The sequence below is a fragment of the Zootoca vivipara genome, chromosome 4, assembly GCF_965207765.1.
Source record: "Zootoca vivipara chromosome 4, rZooViv2.hap1.1, whole genome shotgun sequence".
Lineage (NCBI taxonomy): Eukaryota > Metazoa > Chordata > Lepidosauria > Squamata > Lacertidae > Zootoca > Zootoca vivipara.
Genome location: NC_142587.1, coordinates 37,779,768 through 37,794,312, shown reverse-complemented (window position 1 = coordinate 37,794,312; position 14,545 = coordinate 37,779,768). Strand labels below are relative to the sequence as shown.

The 14,545-nt window shown below is 41.2% G+C and overlaps 2 protein-coding genes across 14 annotated transcripts in view; one reads left to right on the top strand and one right to left on the bottom strand.

Moving 5' to 3' along the window:
- The window catches only part of OFD1 (OFD1 centriole and centriolar satellite protein), a 63,906-nt gene that overhangs the window by 6,066 nt on the left and 43,295 nt on the right, over positions 1-14,545 (bottom strand). For 4 of the 6 annotated variants that reach the window (XR_004692681.3, XR_015949522.1, XR_015949520.1 and 1 more), the window contains exon 24: positions 12,434-12,626. The exons of 1 other annotated variant lie outside the window; for it this stretch is intronic. The gene's annotated coding sequence lies outside the window, so the exon portion shown is untranslated. Of the gene's footprint in view, positions 1-7,281; positions 7,301-12,433; positions 12,627-14,545 lie in introns of those variants that run through there. One more of the 6 variants, XR_015949519.1, reaches the window with a different exon arrangement.
- GPM6B (glycoprotein M6B) overlaps positions 1-14,545 on the top strand; it is a 104,098-nt gene that overhangs the window by 79,974 nt on the left and 9,579 nt on the right. For all 8 annotated transcript variants that reach the window (XM_035116833.3, XM_088667731.1, XM_088667733.1 and 5 more), the window contains one exon: positions 12,793-12,979. In XM_035116833.3, the coding sequence (XP_034972724.1) occupies positions 12,793-12,979 (187 nt within the window). The remainder of the gene's footprint in view (positions 1-12,792; positions 12,980-14,545) is intronic.

Genomic DNA, 14,545 nt, shown 5'->3' with positions numbered 1-14,545 from the left:
ACCGATTTATTTCATTGATGCCTATTGTCCATGGACTTCCAAGGAGCTGCTTTATGTTATGTTATGGTAAGCAAAGGCAATGAACAAGTTCTGTCCAATTCCAGATGCATATAGCTTTGAAGTGGTTTTTAGATGTATGCTCTTGACTGCAAAATGTTTGACACAGTTGTTGATTCAAGGTCCTTTTAAATTCTTCAGCTTGTAAAGATTTCCTTCCTTTTTTTTCTTTCAGACTCAACATTCAGTTGCAAATGTGAGCAATCTCTTTTATGTGATGGGTTTCTTGCTAGGCTTAAATAAATTGTCTCCATCACAGAGTCATCTTCTCCTTGATCTTCTTTCAAAAACAAACTTTTGAATGGATTAGAAACAGAGCGCAGGGCTTGCATGTCAATGTATTTTTCATTTTTTCCACACTGACATAATAGTCAAGCTATCCTTACAAAGTAAGGAAAGTTGGCAAAATACCCATGTTTTAAATACAGATTTATTTTGAAGGTCACTTAAAACACATCTGTACCTTAATGAGTTTGAAGGTGTAGCTTGTGAAAGGGAATACACACACATTTATCTGCATTGACCTCTGGATAATCTTCTACCTTATTGCTCTGAATGTTTTTGCTTACTGACAGAGATTGGTGTATTCCTTCCCATGTTACAGTCTGCCTTTCCTAAAAGACCCAGTGCGCTCACATATTCTAAAAGTAATGTAGTGAAGTGTCCCTGAGTGAATTCTCCTGTTCAAATATATTGGAAAGCCTTAAAAGAAAAGAAAAAAGGGGGAGAGTCTTTGCAGATTTTTATATTATGGATGTATGTTTTGTATTATTTTATTAATGCTATTGCTTAATACAGGTTTGGCATGACATGTATTGTGAACTGAACTGATAGGCTTTTTAAAACAAATAAAAACAAATATGGAAGCACTTGAAATCTGTTGGATATCCCAGACAGAAAAGTGGTTGCTTACATATAACTGTGTAATGAATATAATTGGAAGCTAGCCCTGAGCTAACTCACCTTACTCTTTCAGTTGGGGGAGAGGCTTCTGTGATGATGCGTTGATGTTTTGTCACGGAATGCACACTTTTGTGATCTTAAAATGGTCTCTGTGCCCTTTGCTAGGAAGGCTGGAGTTGGGTAGGACAGACTTATCCATCGAACACAACCAACAGCAAATAATAATAATAATATACAATGCTTCCCTTTTCTAGTGATATACTTTAAAACAGGATTCTCTCTCTGGTCTGAGACTTTCCCCAAGCCACACCCACTGCCCCACTCTAATCCCTAAGCCTCATTTGCTCCTCACTTCCTCTACAGCACATGCAGAAACTGCCTTCTTGACCACTGGACCTACTATTGGTCTTGTCCCCTCAATCCACCGTAACTTGTCTTTGCATGCAGGGGATGTCTCTGACTCACTGAGGGTTTGAGACCTATTGGCTACACTCACCTGGTTTAGCCGGCCAGTCAAAGCCATTCTCAGGGTGGGGCTGCTGTCACATGCTGACAACTTCAATAGATGACGGGGGGGGGGCAGAGGACAGGGTAATACTGAGAAACCAAGACTGAGAGGTGCTAATGATGGATTGGATGTGGTTACTGGTGCCATGCAGTATCTTAGTGTGTGGTTCCTGGTTGTCTGAACCCTTCAAGTGTTGGTGCTATTTGAAGCAATGTTGTTGTTGTTGTTGTTGTTGTTTCATAACCCACAATTTTAAGCATTTCTCTTTGGTGGGAGTGGGTTCTGAAAGGGCATGTGTTCTGTGAATATTAGGGCATTTTGAAGAAGTTGAGAGCTGTGGGTAGAAAGCCAGTTTGATGTTCTACTGGATTATCATTGTTTGGGGTTATCTGGCCTGATGAAACAAGATGTTCTGTGTACTTCCAGCAGTTGCCCACCCAGGGTTCCAGGCTGCCTGCTGTCACATCGTTTAAAGGGCTTCTTAACCCATGCGCCTACCAGCACTCAGGCATGCAGCATTTACATGCCAGTGGAATACAGGAAGAAGCTGCCTTAAACTGAGTCAGACCATGAGCTCATCTTGTCTATACCCAGAGGCAGAAGCTGTCCAGGGTTGAAAACAGGAATATTTCCCAGCCTTAGCCAGGGATTGAACCTGGGATGTTCTGCATGCATATCAGTTGCTCAATCAGCTCCCTTCCAGGCCATACAGACATAGATGCATCACTGGTGTGTGAACGCTGCATACGTTGGAGCAAGTATTACCGTGTTTCTCCGAAAATAAGCCATACCCCGAAAATAAACCGCACCCCGAAAATAAGCCATACCCAAAAAATAAGCCATAGTGATAGGCAAGGTTAAACTGTACCATACTTAATTTAAAAAATCAGACATCCCCTGAAAATAAGCCACCGTGTTTTTTTTGAGGAAAAATAAATATAAGACGGTCTTATTTTTGGAGAAACACGGTAGGTAGCAGAATCCCTTTAATGGTAGAATTGCACACAAAGAATGACTTTATATTAGCCCAGCACCTCATCTAAATCTATCTTAAGTCTTAGTACTGCTATTTCGGGGTGGGGTGGCTTACCAGCGATAAACTTACCCAAGGCAACTTGTTCCATTTTCTCCTTGCAGAAGTATTTCATGTGGAGGAACAAAAGGATGTGGTATAGCCCAGGAAAGTAATATACAGGCCTTGACCTAATATTTTGAGTTCAAGGCTTTTCAGATTACTCACTCAGTCTACGTCTTCCTAATGCTCTGGGTTGACTTTCCTTTCTTAAAAACAACAACAACAACTTCCTTCTCTAGCAGTTGATCCTAGAAGCAGTTAGGAAATGTGGGGAAACTAGTGAACTCTCTTATTTCTCAAGCTCTTTCCACAAAGTAGTGATATTTCTGGATCGCTACTGAGTTTTCTGTATGTTATTCCTGTGCGGCCTTGTTCTGAGAGCACCACCCAACAGCATGGCAGACCAATATTAGCAATAATAAATGAAACATATTGGCTGAATAGATGTATAGCAACACACTATTCCTATTTCTCTCCCACCCAGCCCCAGTTTAAACGAGAGAAATGTGTATTTTTTGCACAGTATACCTGGATGCCTGATGGAACTATTCTATCAATTACTTTGCCCCATGGAAGCAGCACCCATGTTGAATGTATGTGCTGTAAGTGGCACTGTATGTAATGGCTTCACTACCAATTTATGCATCTTCCTTCTGCCCTAAGGTACAGATAGGGCTGCAACAGCCGTAGGCCTCCCTAGGTAGGATGTTTGGCACAGGTCAGTTAACAGTGGCTGAGGGGACAATATAGGAGGCACCAGGAATGGTAGGATATGGTGGAGAGGATCATTGGGCTAGAAGCTGGCATGGGTGTATATTGGGGCAGGGAGAGGAAGGGTAGAAGCAACAGAATTTGTGAGATGTGCACGGTAGAAGAGAGAAAGTTATGAGAATTTGGGTGGGACTGGCCAGGTATGGGATCCCCACCCTTTTGTTGTTTTTTTTAAAGGCTGTAAGGAATGGAAAGGAAGGTAGCAAAATAGGGGGACATGTTTAGTGAGGAAACACTGAGTATGCAAGAAGGTACTATGCAGAGGAGGGAGGTTCAGGAGCAGGACATGACGTTAGAGTGGCATAGAATGAGCATGCCATACAGAGGTGAGATCTTGGTTTGGATCCAGAGATTGTATTGTGATTAGAACAGAGAGGCAAGTTGTGTGGACAGAACTGCTCGAGAGGCTTTGCAGATCATTTCCGTATGTTACAGGTGGCGAGTTAGGGGCCCATACCTTTCAGTGCTTTGGGGCCCAAAGTCCTTAATTTCCTGATGATCAGACTAACCATAGCAACGGGATATGCTGTTGAATTTACTGTTCTTTAGATGAACGTTTGGGAGCTCTATAAAATACAGTAAATCTGCAGCTTTCAAGTTCCTTTTTAAAGGAGTATGTCAGAAAACATAAATTTGTTGGAAGATAATTGAGCAGCAAATTTCCTCCTGATGTTTTGTGGTACCTTGTGTTGCAAAATAATTTAACCTTTTCAAACACAACAAAGAAGGGCTTATTCAGCTTTGCCTTGCTACCCCAGGTGTGGTAACATTGTCTGACTTTCAGCTCAAGCAGATGGATCAAGAGGACTCTTCTTGCTTATGTTGTCTCATGTGTTGTATAACACAGTATTTTGAGCACTTTTGATGACCTAAACCAGCTAGAGACTTGGATCAATGTTGATGTCAAACATTAGAACAGCTTCTTCCATTTTACAGGCCAGTCTAGGTCCTTCTCTCTCTTAGGTTATTATAATAGAACCCTTTGTCATCAACTGCCAGCTTCATGGCACACTAAATTTATCTGAAAAGGTTAAATAGAAGCATGTAGCTCAGTGTTTACTGCTTTACTTTTTGTAAGAAGGATCCCATTATCACGATTTGAGACAGCAGCCAAGCATTATTGCTGCTATCAAAATGGGAAGATGGATTTGACTGGTTTTGAAGGTATACAGCAGATAATTACAACAACCTTGGTCTGCAACAAGCTTGAAAATCTAAATGAATTGGTATGTGTCCACCAATATGAAGCAGTCATCTTCTGTGGCCACTGTTGTAAGCAGGACCTGTGTTTCTGGAAAAAAATTCTTTAGGCATATGGTGAGCAATCACTTCTGATTTCCAACTTCCCCAGCCTACAATTAATCATGCTAGTTTAATCATGAGGACCTTAACTGTACAGTGTTTATTTTTCTCCAACCATTATCCTTTGTTTGACACCTTGGATGAACTTGCTACTTGTTACTTGTTTCAGTGTTCAAAACTTACTCAATGTGAGCCCATAATATAGGATGCCCTTCCCGTGTTCTACCTTCCTGACAAAGTTGTTCGCCAGCATAGCTCAAAACCAGAAAAATATTGCTTATTATTTGCTATGCATTTACTTTCTTATCTGCCTTTCACCATACGGTCCCAGGGCAGGTTGCAACCATTTAAAAATACAATTTTAAAAACAGCTTAAAGCAAACTGATAATGAATGCCCAGCTGGTCCTTGATGGCTCTTACAAACTGCTTGTTTTACCTTTGCCTCCGAGTCTCTTTCTGTATTTACTGCCACAAACTGTTCTGCACCAATTATTTGGGAATGATGAAGGAATAGGGCTTAATCCTTGGGCACAAAATTGGAGAGCTGAGTTGGCAAGTGTATTGAAGGCAAGGGATTCACGGGATGGGAAGAATAAGAGAAGTTCAGTCATCCTGAGCCCACCTCCCGCCAGGCCTCAACATGTTGTAAAGTTGGAAGTTGATCTCCAGCAACCTCTGCCTGAAACCCCTGCAGAGCATTTATTCACATGCTCACAGTATTTATTTTATTTAATACAGAGACTTCTACCGGTAGTTAAATCATTACATTTTATACATGGCTAAAGATAGTGTTCCATAAGGGGCAAGGGCAAGTCCAAGACTAGCTTCTCATTTAAACTTTCCTTTCCCTGCTGTTTGAAGTTCTGCCAGTAGTTTAATACTAATACACTGTTCCACAGAATCTGCACACCATATTCATATAATATGATAAACTGTAGATTTATATTGGAGCTTGTGAAACAAGAATTCTCCAGTTAGAACTTCAAAACTCAGAATTTCTATTAATTAAGAGCCAACCATTTGTTGGTTAAATTAAGCTTTGTTTGTTCTTGAATTTTTAAGACCTTCTTAACTTGCAGGCTTGTTGCAAACTTTAAAAAAAATTAAATAAAACCATAGATTGTGTTATTGTTATTGTTATTGTTCTGGTGTGGCTGTACATTTATTGTTTTGATGTGTGGTAGTGATCTGTTGGATGCTCTTATATATTTGGGAAATGTCAAGAGTGTAACTCAAGGGTTTCCCAGTGGAGGTGGGCAGCAATCTTGACTGAGGTATTTAGAACTCTTCTTGATATGCTAATCAACCCATGGTGACTTAGAGCAGCCATCCCCAAACTGCAGCCCTCCAGATGTTTTGGCCTACAGCTCCCATGATCCCTAGCTAACAGGACCAGTGGTCGGAAAAGATGGGAATTGTAGCCCAAACATCTGGAGGGCCGAAGTTTGGGGATGCCTGGCTTAGAGCATCCAAATAGTTCTCCGTGTAACTGTGTTGGGACAATTGGCTGTAACTTTTGGTCCCCCTGATGTTGTTGGACTTCCAACTCCCATTGGCTTCAGCCAGAATGGCCAACATCCCATCAGGGATGATGGGAGTTGCATTTATATATTTGTGGAATTTGCATTCCGCCCTTTGACCCAAAGGTTCCCAGGGCGGTGCATAATATTATAATATCTAAATCCAGACAAAAAATAGTAAGAAAACAATTACAAAAACAAACAGAAAACACACACACACAAAAGCAAACAAACAAAATTGCAAACAATCCAGCAGCTGTATCTGGAGGGTCACAGGCTAGCCACCCTCTCCTGAACAACGTTTGTTGCTTTGGGTAATAAGGTGAGTATGGGCAAGGTGCTTTGCCCTCTTTGTAAAGAAGGCTCCATAAATACTTGGCTGTGTGTATGTAGGTGAATGCGGGAATCCATTCTGCATTTTATTCTGTTGACACAATGATAAATAATGACAATTTATTTATACCCTGCTCTACTATTAAAGTGCCAGTATAGACAGCGTTTGAGACCAGACTCACAGCACTAGTCATCTTAAGACAGCGTGTAGGTGGTGATAGTGCAGGATCACTTTTATTTATTGTTTGAATCCACTTGAATCTGCAGGTGACATGCATAACTAAAAATAGCTTTAAAAACAGTCAAAACAACAAACAACTTAAAAGATAGTTTCTAAAACAATACACCCAGCTGGTAAAGCTTATTGGGGGGGGGGAATGTCTTCAGTGGTTTCTATAAAGTACAAGTAATGGTTGCATGTTGTATTCCAACAGGGATACTGTCCCACAGAACAGGGGCAGCCACACTGACAAGTCTTACACCTCCAAGTATGGGTTTTATACTATTGACAGCACCCCTTTGTGCAGGGGTTGCCCATGCTCGAAAAGCATGAGTTTCTCCCAGTGCTTTATGCACCATAGTTAGTTCCTGTTCTTTTTCTTCTATTTGTATTCCTTATAATAAAAAAGTGTGTGCATGTGTGTGTGCACACATCCACTTTAATTTTATACCCTTCCCCAGAGAATACTTTCAGTCCTTTTCTTTTTTCTTTTTTCTTAGTTGGCCTCCTTTTGTGAGTGTGTTAAATCTGCAGCCAGGTTCACCGTTAGCTCTGGGCAAATCACTGAGCTGTTATTAACCTGCTTCCATGGCAACTGCTGCTCACAAGCCTGAGGACAAAAAATTGTTTTTATTCTGAACTGCACAAAAGGTTCTAGTGATGCTTTAGACAAAATGGCCATTGAACGTGAGTTGCATTGATGTGTGTATCTGTACAATTTATATTTAAACTACTTTTACTCTGGTGTGTTAGGGTAGTATTGGACATGCCCAGCATACTTTCAAATTCTGTTTCTAACATCTTCCATCATGTTTTGTAAGGGATGTTAAGGTTTTCCTCTTTTCCAAAAAGTGGGATTCATATAAAGACAAGAGTAGTTCATCTCTCATTGACACTGCTAATATGATACTGTTTGTCCTCATGTTGCCATTTAGTTGCTTCCACACCAATATGATAAATATTGTGTGGTTACGTTTGTTTCAGAATGAGACCAGCAGATAAACCACTTTTTAGCAGAAGAAAACATTTTATGTCATGAGTCAAAAACATAACAAACATCTTTCCAGCAGCACCTTAGAGACCAACTAAGTTTGTCATTGGTATGAGCTTTCGTGTGCATGCACACTTTGCATGCACACGAAAGCTCATACCAATGACAAACTTAGTTGGTCTCTAAGGTGCTGCTGGAAGGATTTTTTAAATTTTGTTTCAACTATGTCAGACCAACACGGGTACCTACCTGTAACTATAACAAACATCCATTTATCTAGATTAGATGTGTTACTAGTTTAAGCACACCACAAATATACTCTACAGAAAGTAAAGTTCAGGCAAGTCTTGATATTCTGCACAGAGGTATATACTGCATCATGGCTTCTGTCTTTTAGCTGTGAAAAGTATGCACATCACCCATGAAAAGTGAACACATGCATGTACTCAAAGCTGTGTGTGACCAGCACTCCCAAGTTTCTTACAGGATAATATTAATATCCCGAGGAAATGACAACCTGTTGAAAATCTCCCAGAGAACAGCATTCCAGCTACTATGGCTGCTGAGGCCGTTATACCAACATTTCCCACAAATATACCATTGCAGGGGTCAGCAAACTTTTTCAGCAGGGGGCCGGTCCACTGTCCCTCAGACCTTGTGGGGGGCCGGACTATATTTTTTTGGGGGGGAAATATGAACGAATTCCTATACCTCACAAATAATCCAGAGATGCATTTTAAATAAAAGGACACATTCTACTCATGTAAAAACATGCTGATTCCTGGACTGTCCGCGGGCCGGATTTAGAAGGTGATTGGGCCGCATCCGGCCCCCAGGTCTTAGTTTGGGGACCCCTGATTGAGAATATCACCTCTAATGTTGCTATAGTGCATCTAGCCATAAGTCTGTCACTTCATAGTTATCCACAATTTCTTCAGGAGTAGTATTGCTACCACCACCTTCAAAAGACCTGGGACCAACTTCTTCTTGAAGCTCAACCACCTATCCCCTCCCTGCCTAATTTTAGAAATCAGGAAGGGGAAGGATTCAAGACACAGGTAGTTGATGGAAACTAACCTTCAACTACCTTGCCCATGATCTCCAGTTTCACCCACTGAAGCTCCTCCAACATCACCAGACACCTCACCAGAATCACCTGCTCCAAGGATGGAATCCAAATCCTGGTTTATGCAAGCAATTTTAACTTCCGAATTCCTCACAAACATGTCACAGCAAGCTTTGGATGAGTCTACTGATGTGTCCTCAGTAATCTACAGCTTCATCTGGACAATGATACTTGCTTCTCACAAGCCTTTGGGTGGATGCCTCCATCCAAGACCTGTTAGAACCAGACCCTGGGGGGGAAACTTGAGCTACCAAGACAACACTAGTACAGGATCTCATACTGTCAGCTGCAACTCCATTGCCCTCATTGTCCAGTGTAAAATCTGCCAACATCTGCCAGTGTGCTCTTCTGCATTCTACACGGAACGAGCAGGCCTGTCTCTGCAAAGCAACAAATGGACACAAATATATCATAAATGGCAATTACAAAAGGCCCGTGGGAGAACTTTTCTGCCTCTCAGGACACTCTGTAACTGGCCCTAATTAAACAAAGCATCTTCAGTGGGAAACTCTAGTGTGCTGAATTACAATTTATGAGGCAATTCCGTTATGGCTTGAAGTACGGCTTGAACTGTTTTATTGCAATTCATGTCTTAATTAGCTGATCAGTGCCAGGATGTTTGTTATCAACATTGCTGTGATATAGTGCAAAATAGTGTTAACTATTTTGTTTTCAAGCTAGCCTTCACAGTTCTTTATACTGTACACATCATTTTCCTCTGACATAAGGGGTGCTGGAGGAATCTGGGAGGTCTGTATCTTGAGCAAACTCACCTGGTCTTGCACCTTCATAAGTAGGTTGAGCTACTTCTTTGAACCCACCCACCCCCATGAAGTTCTGTGAGGTAGTTTGAGTCAGCTGCCTTGTACATTTTTTTTCTTTTTCCCAACTGGTAATAGCTGCTTGGAGTTGCTAGGACAGGTGTCTCCAGTCTGGTGCCCATGGTGCCTGTGAAGGCTTTATCTGGTGTCCAGGCACAGATGCCCCAAACTATGAGCTTTCATTAAAAAAGAAAAGTATTGAGCCCTTCTGGAAAGCAAGTTATTTCTGTGAAATGATAGTGTCGTGGGGTTGCCTTCTATACTTTTTATGGTACTGTTGCTATTAGACTCTCTCTGTGTGTGTCTCTGTATGTGTGTGAAATCTGCACAGTGGGTACCAGGACAAAGCTGACTTTCCACTGTAAGCATAAGGTTGTCAGGGGTGACTGTCTCTCTAGTTTTGTGTTATGCCACCCCATAACAGCTATTTTGTGACTCTTATTTCATCTATCTATTTTAGTGTCTGTCACAAAATAGCTGTTATGGGGTGGCATAACACAGAACTAGAGAGACAGTCACCCAAACAATATTTTACTTTTAAAATCATTTTTTCATATGAAAAAGCTACATAATAAACATTTTTGCTTTATACATTTGTATACCATACTTGAAACAGAGTGGACTGAGGACAGGAGACCCATGGAAAAGGGGAAAGGAATGGAACCTGACTGTTCCTTCCTCTGCTGACATCTCTCTCCCAATGTGCATATATGCTTGCCAATTTAAGATGACACTTCAAGCATCTGATGAAGCAGACCGTGAAAACCTATGCCAAAATACATTTGTTAGCTTTTTAAGGTGCTACGAGACTTCTTTTTTTAACTTCTGCATGGACTTTATTGCTCTATGGATGTGCCCAACTATAATAATTTCTGTGTACAAAGACATCATGTAATGTTTGATTTTATTGGGTAGCAAATAATATATACACCAGAGTTGTACTTACGAGTGCATCTCTTGCCTCCCAGGTTCTCCTTAAATTGGCTTGGATAAACCAACTTTTAATTTTTTTAAAATAAAATAGACTCAGGATGGCACTTGGCTTATTCCAAACCAATCTGGATTTAATCTGAGACTTTGGTACATGAAGCAGATTTCTCCCAATACTCTGATTCTCCGACACACACACAACCTTTGTACACATGACTGCCCCCTCCCACCAATACCCATTCACATTGGGGCTACAGGTCTGGCACAGAGAGGAATGTTTCTCTCTTGTCAGCACCTAGCACCCTGGTTGCCCTGAATTCCTGATGGGAGCTGGAGGCAAACACGTAAGTGGAACAGGTACTGCTTACCTTGCATTTGAAACAACTGTTCCAAGCCACCCTATTTCAAAATGCAATGCTTGGGACTATATATTCTGGCGTCATCTCTAGTGAGAGTAGCATAGCAGTTCTAGGATAATAATTTGGTTAAGTGGTGTCTTGGGCAACTAGATAGTTTATTAGTATGGCGATCAGCAAAATGGCTCCCTCTTCTCTTGAACAAATGAGTGACTGTAAGCATTTGGAGAAGCAGACTCGCAAGTTTTCCAAGTTCTAAGCCAATTCCTTTTATCTTGGGCTGTGTGCTTTTTCAGCCACCGCTTGTTGTTAACAACAGCAGTTCATAAGAACAGCAGGGTGGTTGAGGCACAGTCTGTGTCTTCTCAGAAAGCACCTGGGAGGTCAGATCATTTTAAACTTCCACCATGCCCCAATCTCCCTGTGCATGTGCAAAGCTAGTAGCTGAGAGTGGAATCTGAAACTGAACATTCACTACACTGTGGACTAGACTTAGCAGTTCTGATGTCGCTAATGAATATAAAACTATCCCCTAGAGGACATAGAAATATTTCCAGATACTGAGGGCAAACAAAATATGCAAATAAATCCAGAGGGTTTGCAGCATAGAATCTCCAGTGAAACAGTGTCCCATATGCAATTTAAGGAACTAAGTGGGCTTTTGGGATATTTCTTTTCTACTCTCATGATACACTTCCATGCTTGCTGTATCAGTGATGCTGTAGAATTTGCCATTTTTAGCCATCTAAGACAAATATGAACTGATTCTCCTCTTTTCTTTTTACCTCACCAGTATCTGAAACTCCTCTTCAAGCTATTTATTCTAATTTAGTTGCATCTGAAGTCATGAAGGCATATTCCTCCACTGGAGTAGTGTTGTGCTGTGAAATTAGTTCCCATGCTGGGTTTTGACTCAAGTGGCTAACCTGTGACACATACCCCGGGTTATTTTTGGACACCAGCTCCCATCAGCCTCAGCCAGAAGTCCGGTCAGGAATGGTGGAAATTGTAGTAACAATATCATCCTGAAGGGCCACCCACTTTCCATAGTCTTTTAGGCATTTACTGAAGTGGAAGGGCACCAGTGGTGCTTCTAAGCATGGCATGTGTGTAGCATTTCATTTACCCTAGGGATGCTGCCCTCCAGATGCATTTCCCAGTGGCCTGAGGTGCTGGGAACTGTCGTCCATAGATTCTCCATCCCTATATGTCAATTAACAAGCTTGGGATGTTCTGTATTTGAACATATCTGTATGTTCTTCAGAGAAAGCACAAACTTTTCAGCTGCGTTTACATAGAACCTTTTGAGTACATCACACACCAGTAAACTTTTTAACATCCATGTTGAGTGAACCAGTGTGCTGTCAAATGGGGCCTGAAGTTTTATAAAAGCTGAGTGTGAGTGGATTATTTAAGGCTGTCAAATGAATTTGTGGCTCAGATGAGACTTTTAACTAGAGGGCTTCTGGCTCCCATTCCCCTGCAAAGATGTCTGAAAGGACAGTATAGTGCACTTACGGTAGTTTCAAAGTTTTATTTTTGTTGTCTGTGCTTAAAATAGAAGTGTTAATTTGATGTGTCTGTGGAGAACACACACTCCGTTCTAAAGCATCCTGCACAAGCTTGCTTCATCTGTAGCCTTTGATTTTCATAGAATCTGGGGTGATGTCACTCTTGTACTTTGAGGCGACAGACATAGAGAGGAAGGTCATCTGATGAAAGTAGAAAGTGCAAACCATTAGCTTTGAACAAGTAACTTTGCTAATTGTTCTTACTAGTTTTACCACATGAAGTCCAAATGATGTTGTTCTCATAACTTGCTCTTGTACTTAAATAATGTTGTCTTTGTGTCCCCCTCCCCTTTTCTTTTCTGCTTAGGTTGCTTTGAATGTTGCATTAAGTGCCTGGGAGGAGTTCCATATGCTTCCCTTGTGGCAACTATTCTCTGCTTCTCTGGGGTAGCATTGTTCTGCGGCTGCGGTCATGTGGCTCTCGCCGGGACCGTATCGATCCTCGAACAGCGTTTTTCCACAAATGTTACTGACCATGCTTTGTTATCTGAAGTGTAAGTACAAAACCACTTCTCTTACTCTGTGAAGCAATTGCAGTGATAACTTTAATAATATCAGAGCTAGGAGCGCATGTGTGCATGCCAATTCAGCCTGCAAGGAGGTAAGAGTGGCTGGCAAAACTCAAAATTTGAAGTGAATTTGGAGAGTCTATCTCAAGCAAAACATCTTTTGGATTAGGGCTGTTTTTTATATACAGTATATAGTTGTGAAATTTGTTGGGTGGGTTGGGGAATTTGCAACACTTCCACCAGAAGCCTGCTGCATATATTCAGCATATATTTCGCCCCAAATGTCTTTTCTAGTTCAACAGAGAGAAGGAAAACAAGGGTAGCAATAAATCTCCCAGAGAACATAGTTATTCAGCTCCATAGCAACTGAAGGCAAGAAAAAATAGCTGTTGCCAGGAGATGACAGACCACTAAAAATATACTGGAGAGGTACACAGGAAAGCAATACTGCTAAATCTAAGGATAAAATAATAAATGTTATCACTAACGGCTTGCAATTGAGGCAGTCATGACATTTCTCTCACATGCCACATAACTTCATAGTAGATGTGTTGGGCTATGAATCTAATCTTCTGCCTCCCAGTGAAATAAGCTATATTGGTTTGTGTCTAAAGCATGCTAGTTTTCCTCAACAGGATCTTCCATTGCTGAACTGTTCTTATGGTTAAATTTTCCCGTTATTAACCTCTCATCTACATTATTTAAGCTTAAAACATGTTGCCTCTTCTGTCCTTGGTGAACAGTTTGTCTTCCTTTTCACGTTCTAGATCAGGGGTAGGCAACCTAAGGCGGATGCGGCCCAATCACCTTCTCAATCCGGCCCAGGGATGGTTTTTACATTCAGCATGTTTTTACATGAGTAGAATGTGTGCTTTTATTTAAAATGCATCTCTGGGTTATTTGTGGGGCATAGGAATTCGTTCATCCCCCTCCCAAAAAAATATAGTCTGGCCCCCCACATGGTCTGAGGGACAGTGGACCGGCCCACGGCTGGAAAAGGTTGCTGACCCCTAAAAATTGTTAGCGGCCGTCATTTACTTCACTTCTATAGGAACAGCACTGCATAATTCCTTTGGCATTATGATTTATCTTCTGGATGTCTAGTGGGTCAACTAAAATTCTTTTAATTGTGGTGCATAAAACTGAATCTGAAAGTAACAAATATGGTTTACATACCTCTAGAAGTGCAAACGAATGCACTTTTGCATAGTGCCTTAGATGCAGGGTATTCTGACATTTTGTATGTGGAAAGGGAAACGAAATCTATATTACAGGGTGGTTGTGAGGATACCATGGGGTGCAGTGATGACCAGAAACCAAATTTTGCAGCAAAGGGGGACAATGCAAATTACTCACAAACTTTGGCTACATATTACTTTTAATGGAAAAGATGGCTGGATCCATTACAAAACAGAAATCACTGCAAGTTAATTGCACAAATGAATGGGTAGGTCTTCAGTAGAGCTAGAAGCTGCATTATATTGAGTGATGTGGGCAATGTACCCTACTGCTACTATGAGGAATTTATATTGTGTGGATGCAGTGCACACA